The sequence below is a fragment of the Pieris napi genome, chromosome 21 (assembly GCF_905475465.1).
Source record: "Pieris napi chromosome 21, ilPieNapi1.2, whole genome shotgun sequence".
Taxonomy (NCBI): domain Eukaryota; kingdom Metazoa; phylum Arthropoda; class Insecta; order Lepidoptera; family Pieridae; genus Pieris; species Pieris napi.
Genome location: NC_062254.1, coordinates 8,636,062 through 8,655,978, shown reverse-complemented (window position 1 = coordinate 8,655,978; position 19,917 = coordinate 8,636,062). Strand labels below are relative to the sequence as shown.

Sequence of the window (19,917 nt, the reverse complement as noted above, 5' to 3'; positions counted from 1 at the left end):
TCCGTGGTATATGGTATAAGAGCGCGGCCAGACGATGTGGTAACGGTGCGGTGCCGCAACGTCATCCTACATACAAATTACTATACCATGTCACACGGCGCGTTGCGCCGGAGTTGTGACCTGCAAGACGAGGCGGGGAGGAGTAAAATATATTTGACGACTCATTGGTCTAGTGGTTAGTACCTCTGACTACGAATCCATGGGTCCCGGGTTCGATCCCCGGCTGAGACGAACATCGATGTGATGAGCATTTGGTGTTGTGCTTAGGTCTTGGGTGTTTAAATATGTTTATCTATCTATAATATGTATGTATATCCGTTGCCTAGTACCCATAACACAAGCTTCACCAGCTTAGCATGGGACTAGGTCAATTGGTGTGAATTGTCTTTAAAAAAAAAAAAAATTGCCACACGCCCGTTAGGCACCCTATAGCTCGAAGTAATAATTACTTATGCCAAGCCAAGCCAAGAGGCTGATTGCAGATGGATTAAAAATTGAAAAAAAAATCTACAAGATAGTGTCTGATACAAGTAGCGGCACGAAACTCTAGCGCTAACCGTTATTGCGCAGAAGTAAAAAATAAGGTACCTGAGGGGGGCTAGCGGAATGAAGAGCGTCGATTGGCTCTCCAGTCGCATTTTGTCCCCCGCGCGACAGTACACATGCGCAGCAGTCCCCTCCACGTATCGGCCAGCGCTAGACTTACGTGCCGCTGCCTATATCAGTGGTGAACACCAGCACCTTCCTTGCTTAATGAATAATATACAGCGAGGAAATGCCGCCAGTATGTAAGCGTACACTGCCACAACCCACAGGGACGAAGCATTTTAAATTTAATTTAGTTTTCTATCTAACCACTTTTTGTTATTATTATGTAAGGTAAGAATATCGTAAAAACGTGACTATAATTGTAATATTTTTTTGAAGTTATACTTCTTTAGGCGCGTTATGAAAAATTGATGAGAGTGAAATTTTACGATGCGCGCGCACCTGAGACACAAAGTTGTCAGTGTGATTATAGCGTGCGCGAGCGAGATGGGAATAAGACAATCTACAAGTGAAAAGAAATAGAATATGCGTGAAGTTAGCAGCTATGCCAAGAATTTTGAATGAACATAATGACATTTACCTTTTAAACAAGTAAAAGTTTTAATTATTTTTTCAAAAAAATTTAGCAATGCTTTTTCACAAAGACCTATTGTTACTTAGTTAAAACTTAAAAGGTTATGAAACATACGTAGTTATTAAATTGAATGAATAATATAATAAAATAATAAATAATTATTATTATTTTTAATATTAATTAATAATTGAATAATATACTAAATATTAAATATTATTAAATTATTAACGTTAAATATTTGTTATTAATTATTTAATATTTAAAAAAAATAAAGAAAGCCAAAGACGTATAACTTCTTACGCGCGTACATAAGTACACGCACCATTTTTTTTAATTTAGCTTACATTTGAAAAAATCAAAATATCAATCAATAATTAGAACTATCTATTCTGTATTATCTTCTTTTATAATCAATAATAATATTAAGATTTAATATGTTTATGTACCTACATATTTTGTTTTTAACTAGCGTGTAGTTTCTCTACGTTTTACTTCAAACTGGCATAAAGTTATATTGCCATAAAAAAATAACTACATATTCTCCAAATAAATAATTACCTGTAGCCTCCTCGACAGAAATAACATTCGGATCTAGTACGGCTTTGTTAAAGTCCACAACAGATTTGTGAGTGCAAACAACGGCTTTCGGAAAACCTGTTGTACCACTCGAGAAAGGCATTATGGCGACATCTTTTGCACTCCGTTTCACGGCTTTCAAACAGTCCACGTCAACATTCAAGTCATTGGCGAACTCTGAGAACCTTATTGTTGTCTCTGGTAGCTCATCGTTGTCTATTAGTATAACAGGTAATTTCTTCTGCATAGAGTTCAGGGCCTCTGCGATGTTCGGATACGATAGCTTTGATGATACTATCGCTTTGCATTTTATCATTTCCAGGTGGCGTTGTAAGTCATCTGAAATTGTTAATTTATTATAATTAGTATATAAAAATACTAATATTATAAAGAGCAGTGTTGGCCTAGTGGCTTCAGCGTGCGACTATCATCCACGAACTTTGTTTCGTGGTAGTCGGATTGGCGGTGAAAAACGAAAACATTTTTTACGAATGCTGTAACAAAATTTATGCTTATGTTTCTCTACTACGAGTTACTATTAATTTATCTCTGAAACTAAAAGACTTAAAGAAGATAGTTATAGAACCATTTTTATGTACGTTTACAGTTTTCAAGTATTTTTTTTAAACATTGCCGGGGCACAACACGACAACATTCTTTACACATTATTCTTATATCAACAAAATCGACATTATATCAAAAATGCGAAGTTTAGTGTCGAAATTTATTCCACTGAACTAAGAGTATTAGAGAAAACTTGTAGAGCTTGATAATGATCACCTACTTGTCTATTAGATTTTAAAAAATGATCATGAAAAAGATTCAGAAATCTGAGACCAAGACTTAAAGAGGTTGTAGCGCCACTGATTTTTTTTTTTTTTTTTTGGCTATAATGGCTTACACATGCATAATTATATATAGTATGGCGGGCTATTGTGTAGGACTTTTTAGGATAAACATTCCCATCCTACATTACATATGTGTAACTCTAGCGGTTTTGGCGCACGCCAGAATAGCTCGCAGATGGTAGACTTTTTCCTACTTGATATTTTAGACAATTCACATAATATCTTTATAAATTGTAGACTATGTATTATTCTGATGTATAAGCTATATTATTGTAAAGTTTCATTAAAATCCAGTCAGTAGTTTTTACGTGAAAGAGTAACAAACATTCATCATTACTTACAAACTTTCGCGTTTATAATATTAGTAGGATAAATTCTTCCGCAACGTCCTTCTTCGCGATTAACTCAAAAACTACGGCACGGAATTTAGTAGTTTTCACCAATATCTAGTGATGCATTATAGTCCAGTCAGTCAAGACAATTAATTCATTATAATTCCAAAAGTTTTCAAATTTTGATGTAAGGTCGGGAGTGGTATTAAAACAAACTATAAAATTTTGCAACCTGCTCTGCGGTCCGGAACATTGTTAAAAATAAGTTTTGGTCGTGAAAAAACTTCCAAAAGTTCTGCAAACTTGGGGAAGTTTTCGATATAATATTTCATATCACGTATAAAATTTGCAACCAACCTAAGTGTACGGAACATTTTTTGTTATTTATTTTATTTTCTTTTTTTATTTTATTTATTATATTATTAAAAATTAATGTTTTTCTTTATTAAACTGAAGGAAAACGTTCCAAAAGTTCTGCAAATTTGACAGATATATCGAAAATAAAATAAATAACAAAAAATGTTCCGTACACTTAGGTTGGTTGCAAATTTTATACGTGATATGAAATATTATATCGAAAACTTCCCCAAGTTTGCAGAACTTTTGGAATTTTTTTCACGACCATACAGCAAAAATTAATTTAATTGCAATTTTAACAATGTTCCGGACTGCGGACAAGGTTGCAAAATGAGATTTATTGTCGTCCCAATGTACCATTCACTTGACCGAAGTTTGAAAACTTTTGGAATTATTATCAAATTTTCGATTTCGAATGTCTATAATGACTGGTCTATTAGGAAGGTTTAGGTATTTATAGATTTAATCAATGTGTCACGTGTTCCCAGCATTGGAAAGCTTTTATACATAAAAGTATAATTATTAAAAAAGCTGCAAACGCCATCTTCGTCACTTGTATACGTCCTGTCCTGAGTAGAAATTGTGGCGAACTTTCAAAATAACAAAGTATGTATGTACATATATTAAATATCATCCCAAAATGGTAAAAAATACCAACACACTGTACCATGCCCCATTTGGGTGTCCTTAATCTTAGTATGCTTTAATAAATACTTTGTACTTTAGCCTATTATTATAAGATAATGTTTCCGTGAACATTACTTGTCCTATAAAATTATTATTCATAAATGTTATGTTTATGTGTATGTGTAATGTGTATGTTATGACTTTAATTTAGTAATAAAAATACAACTTAAAATCAAGTACTTCTATCAACAACCTTTTTTTTAATTTATTATGGCAATCATTTTAACTTTATGCCTTTTTCAAATCAAAAAACTTAGATAGATATGAAACTTGGTGTTAGAAGTCGATCTTTAACTATACTCAAGTCTCAACAGATGACATGAAAAGCATTTGACATTTCATTGTCATTAACTACACGCAATACTCAACAATGTGCCTTAATATTTTGTATATTTAAGCAGAAATATTTTCCTTATAGTCTTTTCTTACGGCCAAAATTAATAATGTATCCTCAATCTATGATTATAATCAATCTTGGACTGATTCATATCTAAAGACCGATCTCCAATCTGCATGCCAATAAACATTTCTGCTATCCGATTGTTTATTTGACAAAAGATTGACAGCAATCTTTTGCGTGATCCTTCCCTCTCGACCGCGTTTCGTTCAATGCAATATGTTGTGTTCAAGCATACCAAAAGTTTGCTGTTTTTGGAACGAAATAAAATAAGTAAGACTTAAGGTTTGTTTCACAATGTATGGATAAAGTAGCAAATAGCTATGCAACGTTTTTGTTTGGTTTTTTGTTACGAACAAATAAAGTTACAAAATTCTATAGAAAAACATAGAACCTTAACCTTTTTGTTGGTCATTTAATATTACTTGTAACGAAACGGGCTGTCATTATCATATGGTATTTTTGTTTGTTAGGTTATTGAGTATTTTAGTACATATTATTACAAATATAAATTTTCTCTGAGTAGTTTGTGTATGTTGTTTTTGTGATTCGAGGTTGGTTCTTTAACTTAAAAAAATGTCTACGCAAAAACGTGAAAAAAGCGTCAATTTCAGCCGGGAAGAAGTTGACCTTCTAACTTCGCTTGTTGCTGACCATAAAAATATATTAGACAATAAAAAGAGTGACTCAGTCACCTGGCAGGAGAAAGAGCAGCGCTGGAGGCGCTGTTTAATAGCACAAGTGGAGTAAACTTTCGCAGTGCTAAAGCTTAAAGAGGGCTACAAGAAAAAAGTCTGCCTTGATACATGCTAAAACATATCGTACAGGAGGTGGCCCTAGTGCTGCTACTATCGAGGAAAAAGTCAAAGACATGATATTGTTGTCTGTCGAAGGAATTGAAAGTCAATTGAAAGGAAAAGCTTCTAAATAAGAGAAAGCAATGGGCATTGAAGAGGAAGAAAGAGAGCATAAAAGAGAATTATGGGCCATAGAAAAAAATATATTGTTAAATAAATTAGAAAAATAATAGATTTTGTGCCTGGAGCGAGGATGTATTGTATTAAAAATTTGTTTTTTTATTTATATAAAAGCATTGAATTATTATTTAATTTATCTCAAAAATGTTGTAATTTATAAAATATTATAGTAATAAAGCAAAATAATCCCTTATAAGATTACTTCGCACACTTGCATTTCCCACGTTGTCAATTGTGCTTTGATCAATATCATCAGCTGGTTCATCTACTTGTTGCAGTAGTTCAAAATGTTCATCTCGCATATCAATAGCAATATTGTGCAACACTGCACATGCCACTATCACGGCTTGTACACGAGATACTTGAAGGAAAACCTTTTTTGACAAACCGATTTTGGGGAACCGATTTTTTCCAAACACCATAATATGTCCTTTCCACGACATTTCTGCTTCGTATTTGAGATTCGTTATAAAGATGTTCTGCTGGAGTCTTGAGGTTTTGAAGTGGAGTTAGTAGGTAGTATCTATAGTAACAAATATTTTTGGTTGTAGCTATATTTAAAAAAAAGTTACAAAAGTTGATGAAAAGATGAAACCTGCAAGAAGTCATATATGATAGACATCACTTTGTGTAAAAGTGTCTCCAAAGCTTCTTTTGTTAACCTAAATCTAAATGTGAATTCGGCGTCATTCAGGCTCTGAATATAATTAATTCTTGTCTTCTTATGTCTTCGCACAGAAGTACGTAGTCTTCTTCCAGCTTCAGAATTACTATCCCAATCGGATAATTGCATTTAAACTTCCAAATCACTATCACTAGAACTGGAAGATGACGTAGATGAATAAATTTTCCCAATGAATATTAAGTTAGGTCGCAATCCCAAACCCAAATCATACCAGTTTCACCGATAGCAATCCGAGATTGATTTGGCCAATCGAAGCAACTGCCAAAATGGACAGATAGGTTATTGGCATGAGTAAACATTCATTTTCATACAGAGGGCAATCTTCAATCTCTTATCCGCCCTCTGAACGATTGGTTGAATAATTAGATTGGTATCTCAGTCCATGTATTGAATATTGGCATGCTTTTCTTTAGAAATGGATTGAATTGTCAGTCTATGACAGCTAAAATTGGATTGATATTGCATATTGGTTTTGGCCGTTAGAGATTAGAATAAATTTCTGAACGCACGCATAAATATTTGACAACCAATACATATCGATCCTTTTTTCGTTGACTAACATTATTCTAAAATACCATTATTGTGGGATATATTGTTGATTCGAAATCTTTATTTAAATACATTCTTTAGTTTAAGGGAAGAGTTTAATCAGTTACGATAAACTATGAACATTTTGTATTGGAATTTCTTTTATTTTTTCGCTGATTTCCCAATATTTTATACCATAAAACCATTAAAATCCCAGCGGTTCTCTAGACAGTATTCGAACGAACCCGACTTTATTTTGCAAATTAAGAATTTTATTGTATTCATGTGGAAAATAACAAAACTATAAAAGTAGAACATAGATTATGTTTAATATCACAAGTCATTATAAAATAATTAAAATTACATTTGTTATCAGTATTACTATTACATATACTGATAGGTTTAAAAAAACATAGGTAAAGAGATTCTTTTTTTCGTCTTCACCACAAAATGCGAATTTAAGTGAAAGTTTAAAATACAAGATACTGGCAATTGAAGAATAAAAATTAAGTGTTACATGAAAATGTTAAATTATTTTCCGGTACTTTACACCACATAATGGTAACTTTTAGGTATAAAGAGTCACTAGGTGGTCACGAAACGTTTTACCATACTTGGGTACAGAAAAACGTTACGGCGCGTTACATGGGGGGGGGGGGGGTGTTCCATAATCTCCAAAAATTGCGTGACGTAATACTTGAACGCTCCCAAAGCCAAAATTTAATTGGATATCAGTAAATGGTGGTGGTTCCTAAAAGGCCGGCAAACGCATTCGCGAGCCCTATGACATCGAGTGTCCAGTTCTGACATGATTACAAAAAAGCGATAAGTACAATAATGTCAAATTTTTACATATTTACTCAAATAAATATCCAGCCGTTCCAAGGCGGCTTAGCTGAGCGCTAATTATTTTATATTTACACTTCTTTGCTCACAAGAGAATAATAAAGATAAAAGATAAGGAAACGTAATTTTTTACGTATAAGCATGAATTACAGAACTGATTTAATAATGTGTTATTATTATTATATTTTATAACCTGGCGTGGTATTTCTTATCACTTTAATATAATAATTTTGGATTTTTAATAGGCAATATCATTTGAAGCTATTTGAAAATAACTCTAACTAGAACTAATATAAACTATTACTAAGATGTCATGTGGAACATGGTGTAATAGTCCAGTCATTATAGTAAGTTCACCTCGGAATTCGAGATACCCAGCTGTTGACCTTGAAATTTAATAGTTGCTTACACCCTACCATATTTAGGTTTTGAGACAACTTTTAGGGTGTCAATATACAAGTATTTACAGACTTACAGCTGGGTATCTCGAATTTCGAGATTCTTACCTAATTTAAGCTTAAATGACTGGACTATAATGGTTGCAGCTCCTTACAAACATTGTGTAAAACAAAATACTTGGCGATTAAACAGAGTGGCGGAGAGTTTATTGCCAGTTCTTATTTTCCGTTCTACGCCCATGATTAGAGAACTGGCAAATGTAAACTTAGAAGCATTTAATATATATTTCTTTATTGATTTCTTTATTACATTGTGTTACCTATATGAATAAATGATTTTGACTTGACTTGACTTGAATATTATATTAATTTATTTTTTATAGGGGCCAAAAGGGCAGGAGGATACGTGATGTCATGAACACTACAATCCAGAGGGCTCGCGATTGCGTTGGCAGCTTTTAATCGGTACGCTCTTTTCTTGAAACATGGCGTAAACAATGTTATAAACAAAAGGTTATTGATTGATAAGAAGTCAACAGTAAACAGAAATAACTTCAGTATAATCTTATCTATGGCCATAGCTTAAGATCGCGCACCAAAATAACTCATCGCAGATTTGATTTTATCGAAGTGATGCTTGAATTAAAAATAATAAATATGAATTAATCCTTCACTATCATTTCAATGGTTGACTCTAATTAAAAGAATTTTTAAGTCTTGTTCATATTTATACAAATCTAAATTATTAAATCTAAATTATTTTGCAAAAAATATAAAATACTTACTAATATTTCATAAATTCTCTTTACGAAATTTTAATTTTAAAAATGGAATTTCTATAAGGTTAATTCGCCCTTCTCACTCTCTCTCAATCGGTCTCAATCACTCTCTCCCTTTTCTTCGACAAAAACCTTCGTTACGCTAATATTATTATTGCGTTTCATCCGTAAAAAAATTTACCCTCATGCGCCTAAAGAAGTTTCACTTCAAAAAAATACAATATAAATTCCCCGATACAAAAAATAACGCTACGCCACCTCTAACTGTTTCCTAATTTTGTTTTAATTCAATCATGGCGCGTATTATGAAGCCAAAAAATTATTGAATTACAGCACATTAGTTTGGCCAAGAGCTGTTACTAGCGATTTTATTAAATAACTAGCTGACCCGGCTAACTTCGTTCCGCCTTAATAATAATATCGTTGTTAGTTTAGTTAAACTTATTTTAGGATTCCATTAAGGTGATAACTTTTTTTGCAAATAGAGAAATGTTTTATTGTTTGCCATTGCAAAAGAAGAATGGCAGTTTTACACATTAGGCCTCTTCTCTCTATCGCCAATATTGCGATACTGCATGTTAAAGCACTTTCTGCTTTACAACATTTTTTGATGAGGTAACACATGTTTTCGATCAAGATGGTTATGCATCTCCTCATTTACCTCAAGTTCGGAATTTCTTGAAGTGACACGAATTCGACGTAAAATGATGCGTAGTTTTGTCAACAAATGTCACCACATGCCGTGTGCATTCGTAAAATTAATTTATTTAATTATTGTTATTCGATAACTTATCCGATATTTTATTACTTATTCTGCTATTCTGAGTAGAGAAAAACCCATCAAAAAAGACATAACTAACATCGGTCCAGCCGATCTCGAGTTATAAGTGTTGTAACAAACACGACTTTCTTTTATATATATAGATGTGTATTTTACGGTTTATTTAAATAATTTAACATTTACTTCATTTTTTTTTAGTATCGTCCGACTCATGCAAACATTAGGAATACGTTTGTTTCACTAGTCACAAGTGCGAGCGGGTGAAATCATGAATTTTCCTAGCCTAGCCATACAACCGCCAGAGCCAATGTATGAGAGTGATATTAATTGTAATAATAATAATTCAAAATTGATAGAAATGACAACAAATTTAAAAATTTTGGTCATGGCTGGCATTTCCTCGCTGTTTTGCGATATTTATTCATTGAGCAAGGAAAGCACCAGCTCTGGAGTCGCCGGTACTATCTACCAGGCACCAACTTAAATCTGTAATTAGTACCTGTGCACTTGAACCCCAAGACCCAAGATTCTACTCCAAAGGAAACATATAATATTTTTGGTTTCCCATGAGCCTTAAGGTTTGCACATCAACCAATGCCAGGATCAATCTCAGAGTCGCCTTTTGGAAATATTTAATTGGTTTAATTCCTTTAAATGCATAATATAGAAGGGAAGATAAGATTAAATAAGGAATAAATAAAAATAACAAAGGGGTATGTAGCAAGGAAAAGGGCGGGGCACATGGTTTAACTATTAAACTCGTGCCTAAGGTACAATAAAAGTAAGAGAGTTAAGGCCCCAGTACACAATGGCCTGAGATGGGCCACGCTTTGCAATGCACAATTGTAGGCCACGATCACTTGGTGTTCACACAATGGCGCATGGCTCATTGCTGCCTGGCAAACCACTTGCGATGGACGTCGAAGTAATTACGGCTGCGGCTATTTATTTGTATACTATTTACAAGTATTACAGAAGTGTGTACCGTCACAAAGTTATAAAAAAGAAATGGCGCAAAAGGCGATGGTGGATGCTGACGATATTGACATTTTGGACGATCGAAAATTCTAGTTCTAGCACGAAACACTAAAGTGTACTATCCCGGTCAGCGGCCGGTGACGAACTAAACAATGGCCGATTGTGTAAACACCACAGGCCACGCTACGCCACGATTCCTTTGAAGTGTGCCCAAAAAACCGACAACTCCCCGATTGCGCGCCACGATTGACAATTGTCCGCCATCATATACCATTACCCCCTGTACACAATGGCGATGGCCTGTAGTGGGCCCGCATGGGCCATTGTGTACTGGGGCCTTTAGACAATAGAAAATAACAGGCAGTGCATACAGAAATGTGCCAAAGTCACACAGATACAAGGAGTATTATATAGATAATAGAATAATTCATGTATTTTATTGTATCTCGTATCTAAGAAATGATGTAATTATTATAAATAAAATGTTTTTGCGAGAGGTTTTCACATAAATAAAACGAAATTAACTAAATAATTTACAATTACTATTCGACATTGAAACGCAAAAAAGTATTCAATAGAAATGTATACTTTTGTTAAGACTTGATAATGAGTAACACTTAATAAATATTTACTTTTCATTATAACTATATATTTTATTGTTATAATGAAGATGAGTAAAGATGATAAGCGGCTTTATTTTGATAAGAACAGCTGCGACATATAAAATAAATCTTTTCCGAGATTATTTGTACTAAAAGTAGGTGATTAGCCGCTGTCGTGTGTCTAGGGCATGCTAGTTTCCTCACAGAAAGGCATTGGTTCAAGGGTGGTGTTCGAACCTATGACCTCAGAGATGAAACTACAAGACAAAACTGCTCTCACATTCAACTAGTGCTAGCGTTCAGTCCCGCCTTTTAACGGCTGGATATTTGTTTCAGTTAATATGTAAAAATTAAATTGCCAACATTGCGGTGATGTCATCTATAAAACTGAACATCACTTTGCTCTATTGTCAATAGTTTGCACAGCGTACGCGATTGTTTTTTCGGTATTTTTTACACCTTCCCTCGTCAAAGAAGTTTTCATACAAATCTATAACTTAAATAAATATTTTTTTCGGGATAATGTTGTTTATGTATCTACGTGTATCACTTATTCGGCGTCATTAAATTTGTCTCGGTAGACATCCCTACTCATCGGCAAAGACAGAGAGTGTAGGCCGAGAGAAAAAGACGGCGTCAAAAACTCTCGGTCCTCTTTTAAAATAAATAAATTCTTGTGGTAAAGGAGTTTTTAAGTACGTCCAGTAGGTTTGGATCATTCAATGCAAATAAATCAAATCTTTATAATATTAGGGTAGAAGTTGAGTTATTTATAAAAAGTTGATCTAATTGCACCGTTTTTAGTATAAGACTAGTTTATATGAATTAGTAGGTATGCCATGCGTAATGCCACAAATTAATTTCCTTAAAATTTTATAAAAACCGGTAAATTTATAAACCCTCCGAATACTTAATTATGTAAGATAATTAATTGTGCATTTTTTATTGATAAATATCGTGCAACACGTTTGTGCAAACGAACTTTATTTTAAATTATGCATGTAATTCTGTGGATAACGTATCATTAAATAAATAAAAATTATCGTTTATTTTAAAAAAGGAGAAATAACTAATTTCGTAAAAATCCATCCAAATACAAAAATCGCGGCAATAGATTCCGTTAATATGGCAACATTTTAATAGACTTTAATCAAAATATCAAATGGTTATCTGTCATCATGATGTCAGTCTATTTGACAAGATTTTAAAAACCATTTCAGATTATTTATTAATGACTATAGTTTATTTATAATTGTTAATTTTAATTCTGTTTAAAATTGTAATAAAACATTAATAATTTCAAGACGACTCATTAGTCTAGTGGTTACTACCTCTGACTGCGAATCCATGGGTCCCGGGTTCGATCCCCGGCTGAGACGAACATCGATGTGATGAGCATTTGGTGTTGTGCTTAGGTCTTGGGTGTTTAAATATGTACTTATATGTCTATCTATCTATAATATGTATGTATATCCGTTGCCTAGTACCCATAACACAAGCTTCACCAGCTTAGCATGGGACTAGGTCAATTGGTGTGAATTGTCTTTAAAAAAAAAAAGAACTCGCCACAACGCTTCTCAAGGCAAGGCGTTGCACCAGTTCCTATGCGTTTCTACGCTTGTAATTATCATTTTTAAAGTACATAAATTACGACACACTTATTCACTTCAGAATGTTATCGTCGGGATAAGCATTTCCCTATGTACGACCAGTCGACCCTAGTTTGAGATTTCTTGGTTACACATAAAGGAATGCAACGCCTTTTACTCTTTTCCCAGCATTCACTTGTTTATAATATACTAGCTGGTGCCCGCGACTTCGTCTGCGCAGGATTAAAATAATATTTGTCCAAATGATGTAGCGTGAATGACAGAATATTTGTGTTTTTAATATTAGTATTATACGCGTTAATAATATTAGTAGGATAATTTCTGATCTACGGATAAAAATTAAAAAAAAAAAAAAAAAACTCACGAGCACTGTACGCAGGATTCATCATACTGATTATACACCCAGCTTCCAATATTCCCAGTGAAATACAGGGATATTCTGGCACATTCGGTAGTATTATGGCGACTGTGTCGTCATTCCTCAACTTCAATTTCGTCCGGAGCGATGCAGCAAAGTTTATCGACATACGATGTGTTTGTGCGTATGTATATCCATGGCCTGTGGTTGCACACACCTGAAAATGTTAATGAAATAATTAAAAAGAGGATATTTTACTATTTCTTTTTATTATTCATTTCTTAAAAAGGTCTTTTTGTAAATCATTTATCGAGGAAGACGAATACACAGCTGGAGAAATGAATATTTTTCGTAGTGTGCCGTAAATATGTGCGTCGCGTGAATAAACAATAAATTTTAATAGATTTTTCATGTATGAAATAGCGGTAGTCAAATTATCGAATTATCAGAACCACATTCTAGTACACAAACGTATTAAATTCAAGGTCGAAAGTCCAAAAACTAACTATTTTTCGTCACATTTCTAAGGTGCCTATCTATTTGAGATGAGTTTTTTCTCAACGCATTATTTTAATGTAATGGTTGTTAGTACGTGATAAGATGGAAAAAACTATATATTTTCATATTAATATATTCTTGTAAATGATCTTAAAACCGTTTCATAAAATAAAATCACATTACGTAGACTTTGTACTGTGTTATTTAAATAAAGTTACACAAAGGAATGTATTTAAACAAGAACAATGCCCTATTAATAGTTTTATAGAAACAAGGACAACAAGAAAAAAGAATTAATAAATATATCTTTACGAATTACTCGCGACACGCCCCCGTTTCGCAAGAGCAACCGTGACCCATTGTCCTTGAAAAATTATATACCTAAACTTTAATTCTAAATATTGTTGAAAAACGCAATATATGCCGATTGCCGCATAGTAGTGATTGACGCAGCGGAGGGCCTGTTTCTATACAATATAAAAGTTAGTCTAAATATTATTTGAGTAGATCCATAGATTAGATAGCCCTTCAATCCTACAAATCATTTTTTATAAATAATAAATATGTATAAAAAGATTTTGTATGGTTTAAACTTTATATCGGAAGATGTTGCCTTGTAAATTTGGTATATTTTAGCCTAGAATTTCAAATTGGATCTTCTATATGCAATTTTAATCATCAAATCACCAATTTCAAAAAACAAAATAAATAGTAAAGTATAAATCAGTTAAAGTTAGCAAAAATGCAACAACAAAATGCAACCATATAATTAATATGAACAAAAGCAACAGGAAAATGGTATTTTTTTTTATCAGGTTTTAAAAACATGTTTGTTATACAATGATGTCACTTGTCTTTTAAGAACAAACCACAAAGAACTTTGTTTGATTGAAACCATGACTTTGTTTTAACACTCTATGACTCTAACCACAAGTTAATTCAATATCTTAAGTGCAAAACTGGGAAAGAATTTAAAACATGACAAAAACTGCTGTGGTTGCATCTGGGTATTATACATATATGCTACATCACAATTAAAATGCTTCAAAACTTGTTTAGCAATTAACTGAAAGCAAGCTTTTTTATATAACATTTTCTTTGCAAAACCATTGTATTTTATGAATATCTACTAAATAAGAATTAGGCTTTAAGAATAAGAATTTACATTACTATTTCACAGCAAATTGAATTATCAGATGATGGACTAGAAAATATGTGGTCGTAACTTTACATATAGAACTATGAAGCAACAATATTATAGACATAAGTACCTACCTGATAAGACTGACCTTAATAAACACTAACACTAGAACATGCTATAATTATATTACTAAAGCAAAAATCATTTAATATGTCTATGTTGTAAATTTGTGTCAAATTAGTTTGTATATAGTTTGTTTCTTTTATAAAAAATAATAAAAATTAAAAATTATTTATAAGTAAACTTATAGTCAGTATTAATTTCTTATAAAATGAATAATAAATGAATTTACTAAGAACAAATCAATAGTTTATGCAATGTAAATTACAAAATATCAAGTACATTTTAACAGTTTTAATCATTAATTGTATAATACTTACTGTAAAAGTTTTGTCTGGCCATCTGTCCAAGTTTTGCCACACAAATTCATTAACTGTATGATTCGAATCTTCTAAATCCTTAAAAACTGATGTTAATATTTTTGAATCTGTGCTGTTTTGTAAAAAAGAAATTTTATACACATTTCTTTTTTTTATTGCTTGGCTTAAAGCACGTCTTAATGTTGAAGCCATAAGGCACTAGGTAATTTATTATATATTTTTTAAATAAAATTAGACAATTTTTTTTAAACTTGTTTCAAACTTTCTCTTTTGTAAACGTGTTTGTATTATTAAAAAAAATTACACGAGTCTAATAACGACGCACCTCCACCCATCTGAGTCTTAATAACAATTAAATTTGTTTCGCAGTTGGTTTCGTGTTGTGCTCGATTCCGTGCTAACGGCCGCAACTCGCAGTCTTACGAAAGTTGAATACTGAATAGACTTTGTACCCAACAGTCAACACAAATTATCATATCGCATACGTATGGTAGTGTAGGTAGACGGTGACCGGTTAAATGGCCTTGAAAAAAGGGAATATAAACAATGTTTTAACACGTAACAGCTGCAAGCATACATAAACAATTATCTCTTGATTGTAATTGATTTCATTTTTAGTTTGTTTACATTGATATATGCAGTAAATTTTTTTAACTATGGACAATAAATAGCCAGCTTATAATAAAAATATATATATATAAAGATATAATACTCAATCCACGCATTGGTATGATTTCATTGTAGATTCTTATATTTAATTTTCTGCTACAATTATTCATATAAATTCAAAAATCGAAAGTTATTAATGTAAACAAAAACCTAGAAGTTAGTCTATTGTCAGGATTAATGTTGTCAGACGTCACCTAACAAGTGATCTTTGATTACTACCTAATGGTCTATTTCTTTAGAGTATCAATCTCTCCTAGATAGGGAACTAATTCTTTTAACTGTTATTTAAATATACGAGAAGTTATTATGTAAAAAATAATGGCCAGTTATTTTTTTATTGCTGGATGTGCGACAGTAATAAAAAAAATCATTGGTCAGTTATTTCGTCTTACAATGTCAGTACTAAAAATACGTCAGCAGGCTAGTAAATATATGGCCGGTAAAAATGATGATATGGGCAGTTTGATAAATAGTTCGGCAGGTTTAGGTTAGTTTAGGTTTAGGATGGCCCACTCGTAACTGCTCATTTAGCTATTTCACTGCTAAATGGGCAGTTACGAGTTGCTGTATTTATTAAGTATATGATCCATTTTATAATTTTTCACGACTCAGTTTTGTTTACTTAATACATAAATATGCATTTTGTAATTTTCTAAAATATCTGCAAATGCTCAATTTAAAAATAACATGTAAATTTTCAATAACAAACTACTTTTTGGTTGATATAGTTTTATTTTCTTATTGTCATATTATTTCGTTCACTGACTGGTAAATATATTAAATAGGAATAATATGTTGTTTACGTATAAAATACTTAAAGAGTCGTTTTTTTTCTCTATGACGGTGTTATTTTCGTCGAAACTTTACTTTATGTACTAGCCTTGATTTATCTGCAACAAATTGTTATGCGATTTGTTAAAAGTTAAAACAATATTTTCGTCATTCGTTCTTCGCAGTTAAGAGTACCTACTTACTTACAAAATTTTAATTTGTAAGTGACACATAATACATTTAATAATAATTAAAATATTCAGAATAATCATAATATTAAACGGAAAGTAAAAAATACTTATGTTTAAAACTCTTTGAATACATACTTTTAGTTTTTACATATTGTCACTACTATGTACCACATAATTCCATGATGATAAAATTCACAATATACACACAACACAATAGTTTACGTTTAGTTTAGCTAAAAGAGAATATACCCACTTTGAAAACATCTAAACAGTACACTACAGAACCTATATAATAAGGGTTCCAATAACCTTAATTAAGAACCCGAACCGAATCAGAACCGGAACAGGAACCATACCGAAAAGTGGTACCTTTTATGGAATCTAAATTGAGAATCAGAACTTGAATTTGTACCGGTATTCAATCCCAATTTGGAAGTTACTTATGTTGACAGGGTAAACTGTCATAGATTAACTTGACAAAGGCTGACAAATATCGAAGCGCACCTTTTACTTCATCTTGAGGGTTTATCTGGACGTGAAGGACGGGAACGTGGTAATTTATGGCATTTACTTTTACTAGTATTGGTCTGCCACGTGAGCTGCGATCTGATTTGAAGTTTTTAGCGGATGCAGGACCGGTATGGTGGTTGCAATGGTACTCTGAGGCATGTATATTGTATACTTGCGCTGATATTTCTATTGTGGATTCTCAAATCTTCACAAGTGAAGATGCACATTTTATTTGTCTTCGTATTAACTCGCGGCACAGCTACAGATTACCTACCAAATTTTTCGGATTGCGAAAACAATTTTTTCGGAAAGAAAGGCTTTTAAATTTTCATTTAATTGCAGATTTCAAAATATTCTTAGGGAATATTGTCATAATTTTGACATGGCTAAGTCTTAACCTGCAGCGCTTCCAGAGTAGCTGCTAAGCTATTACCTAGATATATGGATTTTGCCGGACGGAATCTTTCAATCGGTATTCTAATACAATTGAAAAAGTGTTGCCAACATAGACCGCTTTAGGCTAATCACTAATGTGCGGACGAGGCACTCCTCTCACTTGGCAGGCCTCCTCAGTTGGACGTAGATATATAGGTCTATAGTGCCACTGGATTACCATTAAGATTCATTATAATTCTATTATATAATTAAAATAATTCAATGAGCGTATAAGATTGTTTATACACACTATTTCGCAAAACAACTCCGCTACCCTCAACTAGCTCGAACTATGTCTCCCGTATGTCAAAGTCCAATACGTTTTTGACATATGGGCGACACAGCGCTAGGTCTTGTTTCTGAACGTTAAAAATCCCTTCGTATCTAAATATTTATCCCGGTAGTAAGACTTAAAGGCCGATTTACATTATCTTAGTGTTTAGGAGAGTGCTTTAGGATAGTACTTTAGTTGAAACATGTAAACGCTACTTGCTTTAGTACGGTTCTACTTGCTTTAGTACGGTTCTACTTGCTTTAGTACGGTTCTACTTGCTTTAGTACGGTTCTACTTGCTTTAGTACGGTTCTACTTGGCTTTCAAGTTGAATCAAAATAGAATCGCTTTTTATTTTTGTTTCAAGTGATACTCCTTCCCGCGCCCGCGCACCCCCCGAGATCTTCCCTCGTTGTGTGTAAACACGTAGTTTAGTAAAAACCTTTAGGAGAGTGCATAAGTGCCGTGAAACGCGTGCGTGATTTTTGATTTTTAAAATGGTCGGAAGGTACAACTATCAAATTTGTGTCTGAATGTGTTGTTCACGAATGTTTGTGGAACGTTAAAAACAATTTATACAAAAACAAACAGGCTAGGCATTCGGCATACACTGCCTTAAAAGAAGCTATTTTGTTTATTATTTATATTATGTGTTCCGTTTGACGTCCGAGGTCCATTATGAGAGTACATCGTTTCCTTTTCCGCCCAAATCGCTAGTATCCGACCTTTTCCCACCACGTGACACCGCCGCCAGCGCCCAGCGTTTGAAACTGGAACTAACTTTTTATCGCGCTAAAGCAAGCCGCCAGAGTTCTTGTTCATTGTTGCGTCGTTTTTCGTCTTGCACAGTCGCTAGTGCACACTTAAAAACGAATCAGTATATTCAAAGTTATATCGACCTAAAATTTATTTTCAAAGTGGAAATAATTATTTCGTAACATGGTTAACTCGGTTTTCACGTTAAAAATATAAAATGGCTAATGAAAGTGCTAAAATCGGTGTAAATGTGTTGGCTACGCGGTCAAACGTGCCTCACCCGCGCTTTACAAGGCCGTCTCATATCACGGGAGATATTGTCTCTGCAAGTTCTGACAAGCCGAGTTCTTCGCAAAGTTCGAGTACAAGTGAAGAGGATGAAGAACCGCCGCCACAGCAGTAATTCACGTGATTATTCTCAGGTTTGAGCAATTGTTGCAGTAATTGGTGAGTCACCTTAATAATACTGTTTTACAATTATGCTGCGTCGTCTAGCATGTTACATAAAGTGACCGAATCTAATAATGCAAACCTACACGACCCTTTTTTGAACCATGCGGCTGTAGTTAATGATATTGCTCATTTAGACGTGTCGGTTCAAGAACCTCCGAGTTATAAATTATAATATTAATTTCAATGCAGAGGTTTTTACATTTCTGATTTGAACTGTGTACGTTATATTGATATACAAAAGAAATACGTTGCTTTTCCTGCTTTTACCGATTTAAAAATGAGTTTATCAATAAAGCGTTACGTAGCGTTTTAGTGGTCGAACGCGGTTCTTAATTTAAATTCTATACATAATAAATTGCAAGAATGTTTTGGTCAAACTTTAAAAACATGTTATAGAAGATTTAGATAAAATTCCCACCCCTCTTCGGAGTACATGTTTAATCCTGAAAAATTATCTAAATATTTACAAAATGTTGGTAGTATTGTCAAAATTGACAGAATTCGCGGGTACCAATCTAAAACAATACGCGTTAAATCACGCATACGTTTTTAATCGCCTGTAGCTTCAACGTCTCAGGTTAGTCAAAAGCCCTTTCTTGGTAACCGATACAACTCAAAACAGGAGGACAAGGACAACAGAGTCACAACTTCGATGATCACGAAAATAAAAATGTGAGCCGTCACGGGACGCCTGGCAGATGTGAAACATCGACATTATTTTGTTAAAATAACGATGACTATTTATTGAATAAACATTTATTTTCATTTAAATACAAAAATTTACGAATTTATTTCAAAACGTGACTACTTAATTCGTTTAATCAGTGACTTCGAAATACACCGTACACACTACTGCATATAGACTGTATATATACCATCATATAGCGTGGCATCGCCACGGCTTTTGTCGCCACACCA

At 33.1% G+C, this 19,917-nt stretch overlaps 1 protein-coding gene across 1 annotated transcript in view; it reads right to left on the bottom strand.

Moving 5' to 3' along the window:
• LOC125060412 (4-coumarate--CoA ligase 2-like) overlaps window positions 1-15,581 on the bottom strand; it is a 36,913-nt gene extending 21,332 nt beyond the window's left edge. The window contains exons 1-3 of the mRNA XM_047665311.1: window positions 14,942-15,581; window positions 12,869-13,079; window positions 1,682-2,038 (exon numbers count right to left, since the gene is read on the bottom strand). Coding sequence (XP_047521267.1) covers window positions 1,682-2,038; window positions 12,869-13,079; window positions 14,942-15,133 — 760 coding nt within the window. The 5' untranslated portion in view covers window positions 15,134-15,581. The remainder of the gene's footprint in view (window positions 1-1,681; window positions 2,039-12,868; window positions 13,080-14,941) is intronic.
• Window positions 15,582-19,917: the final 4,336 nt, after the last annotated feature.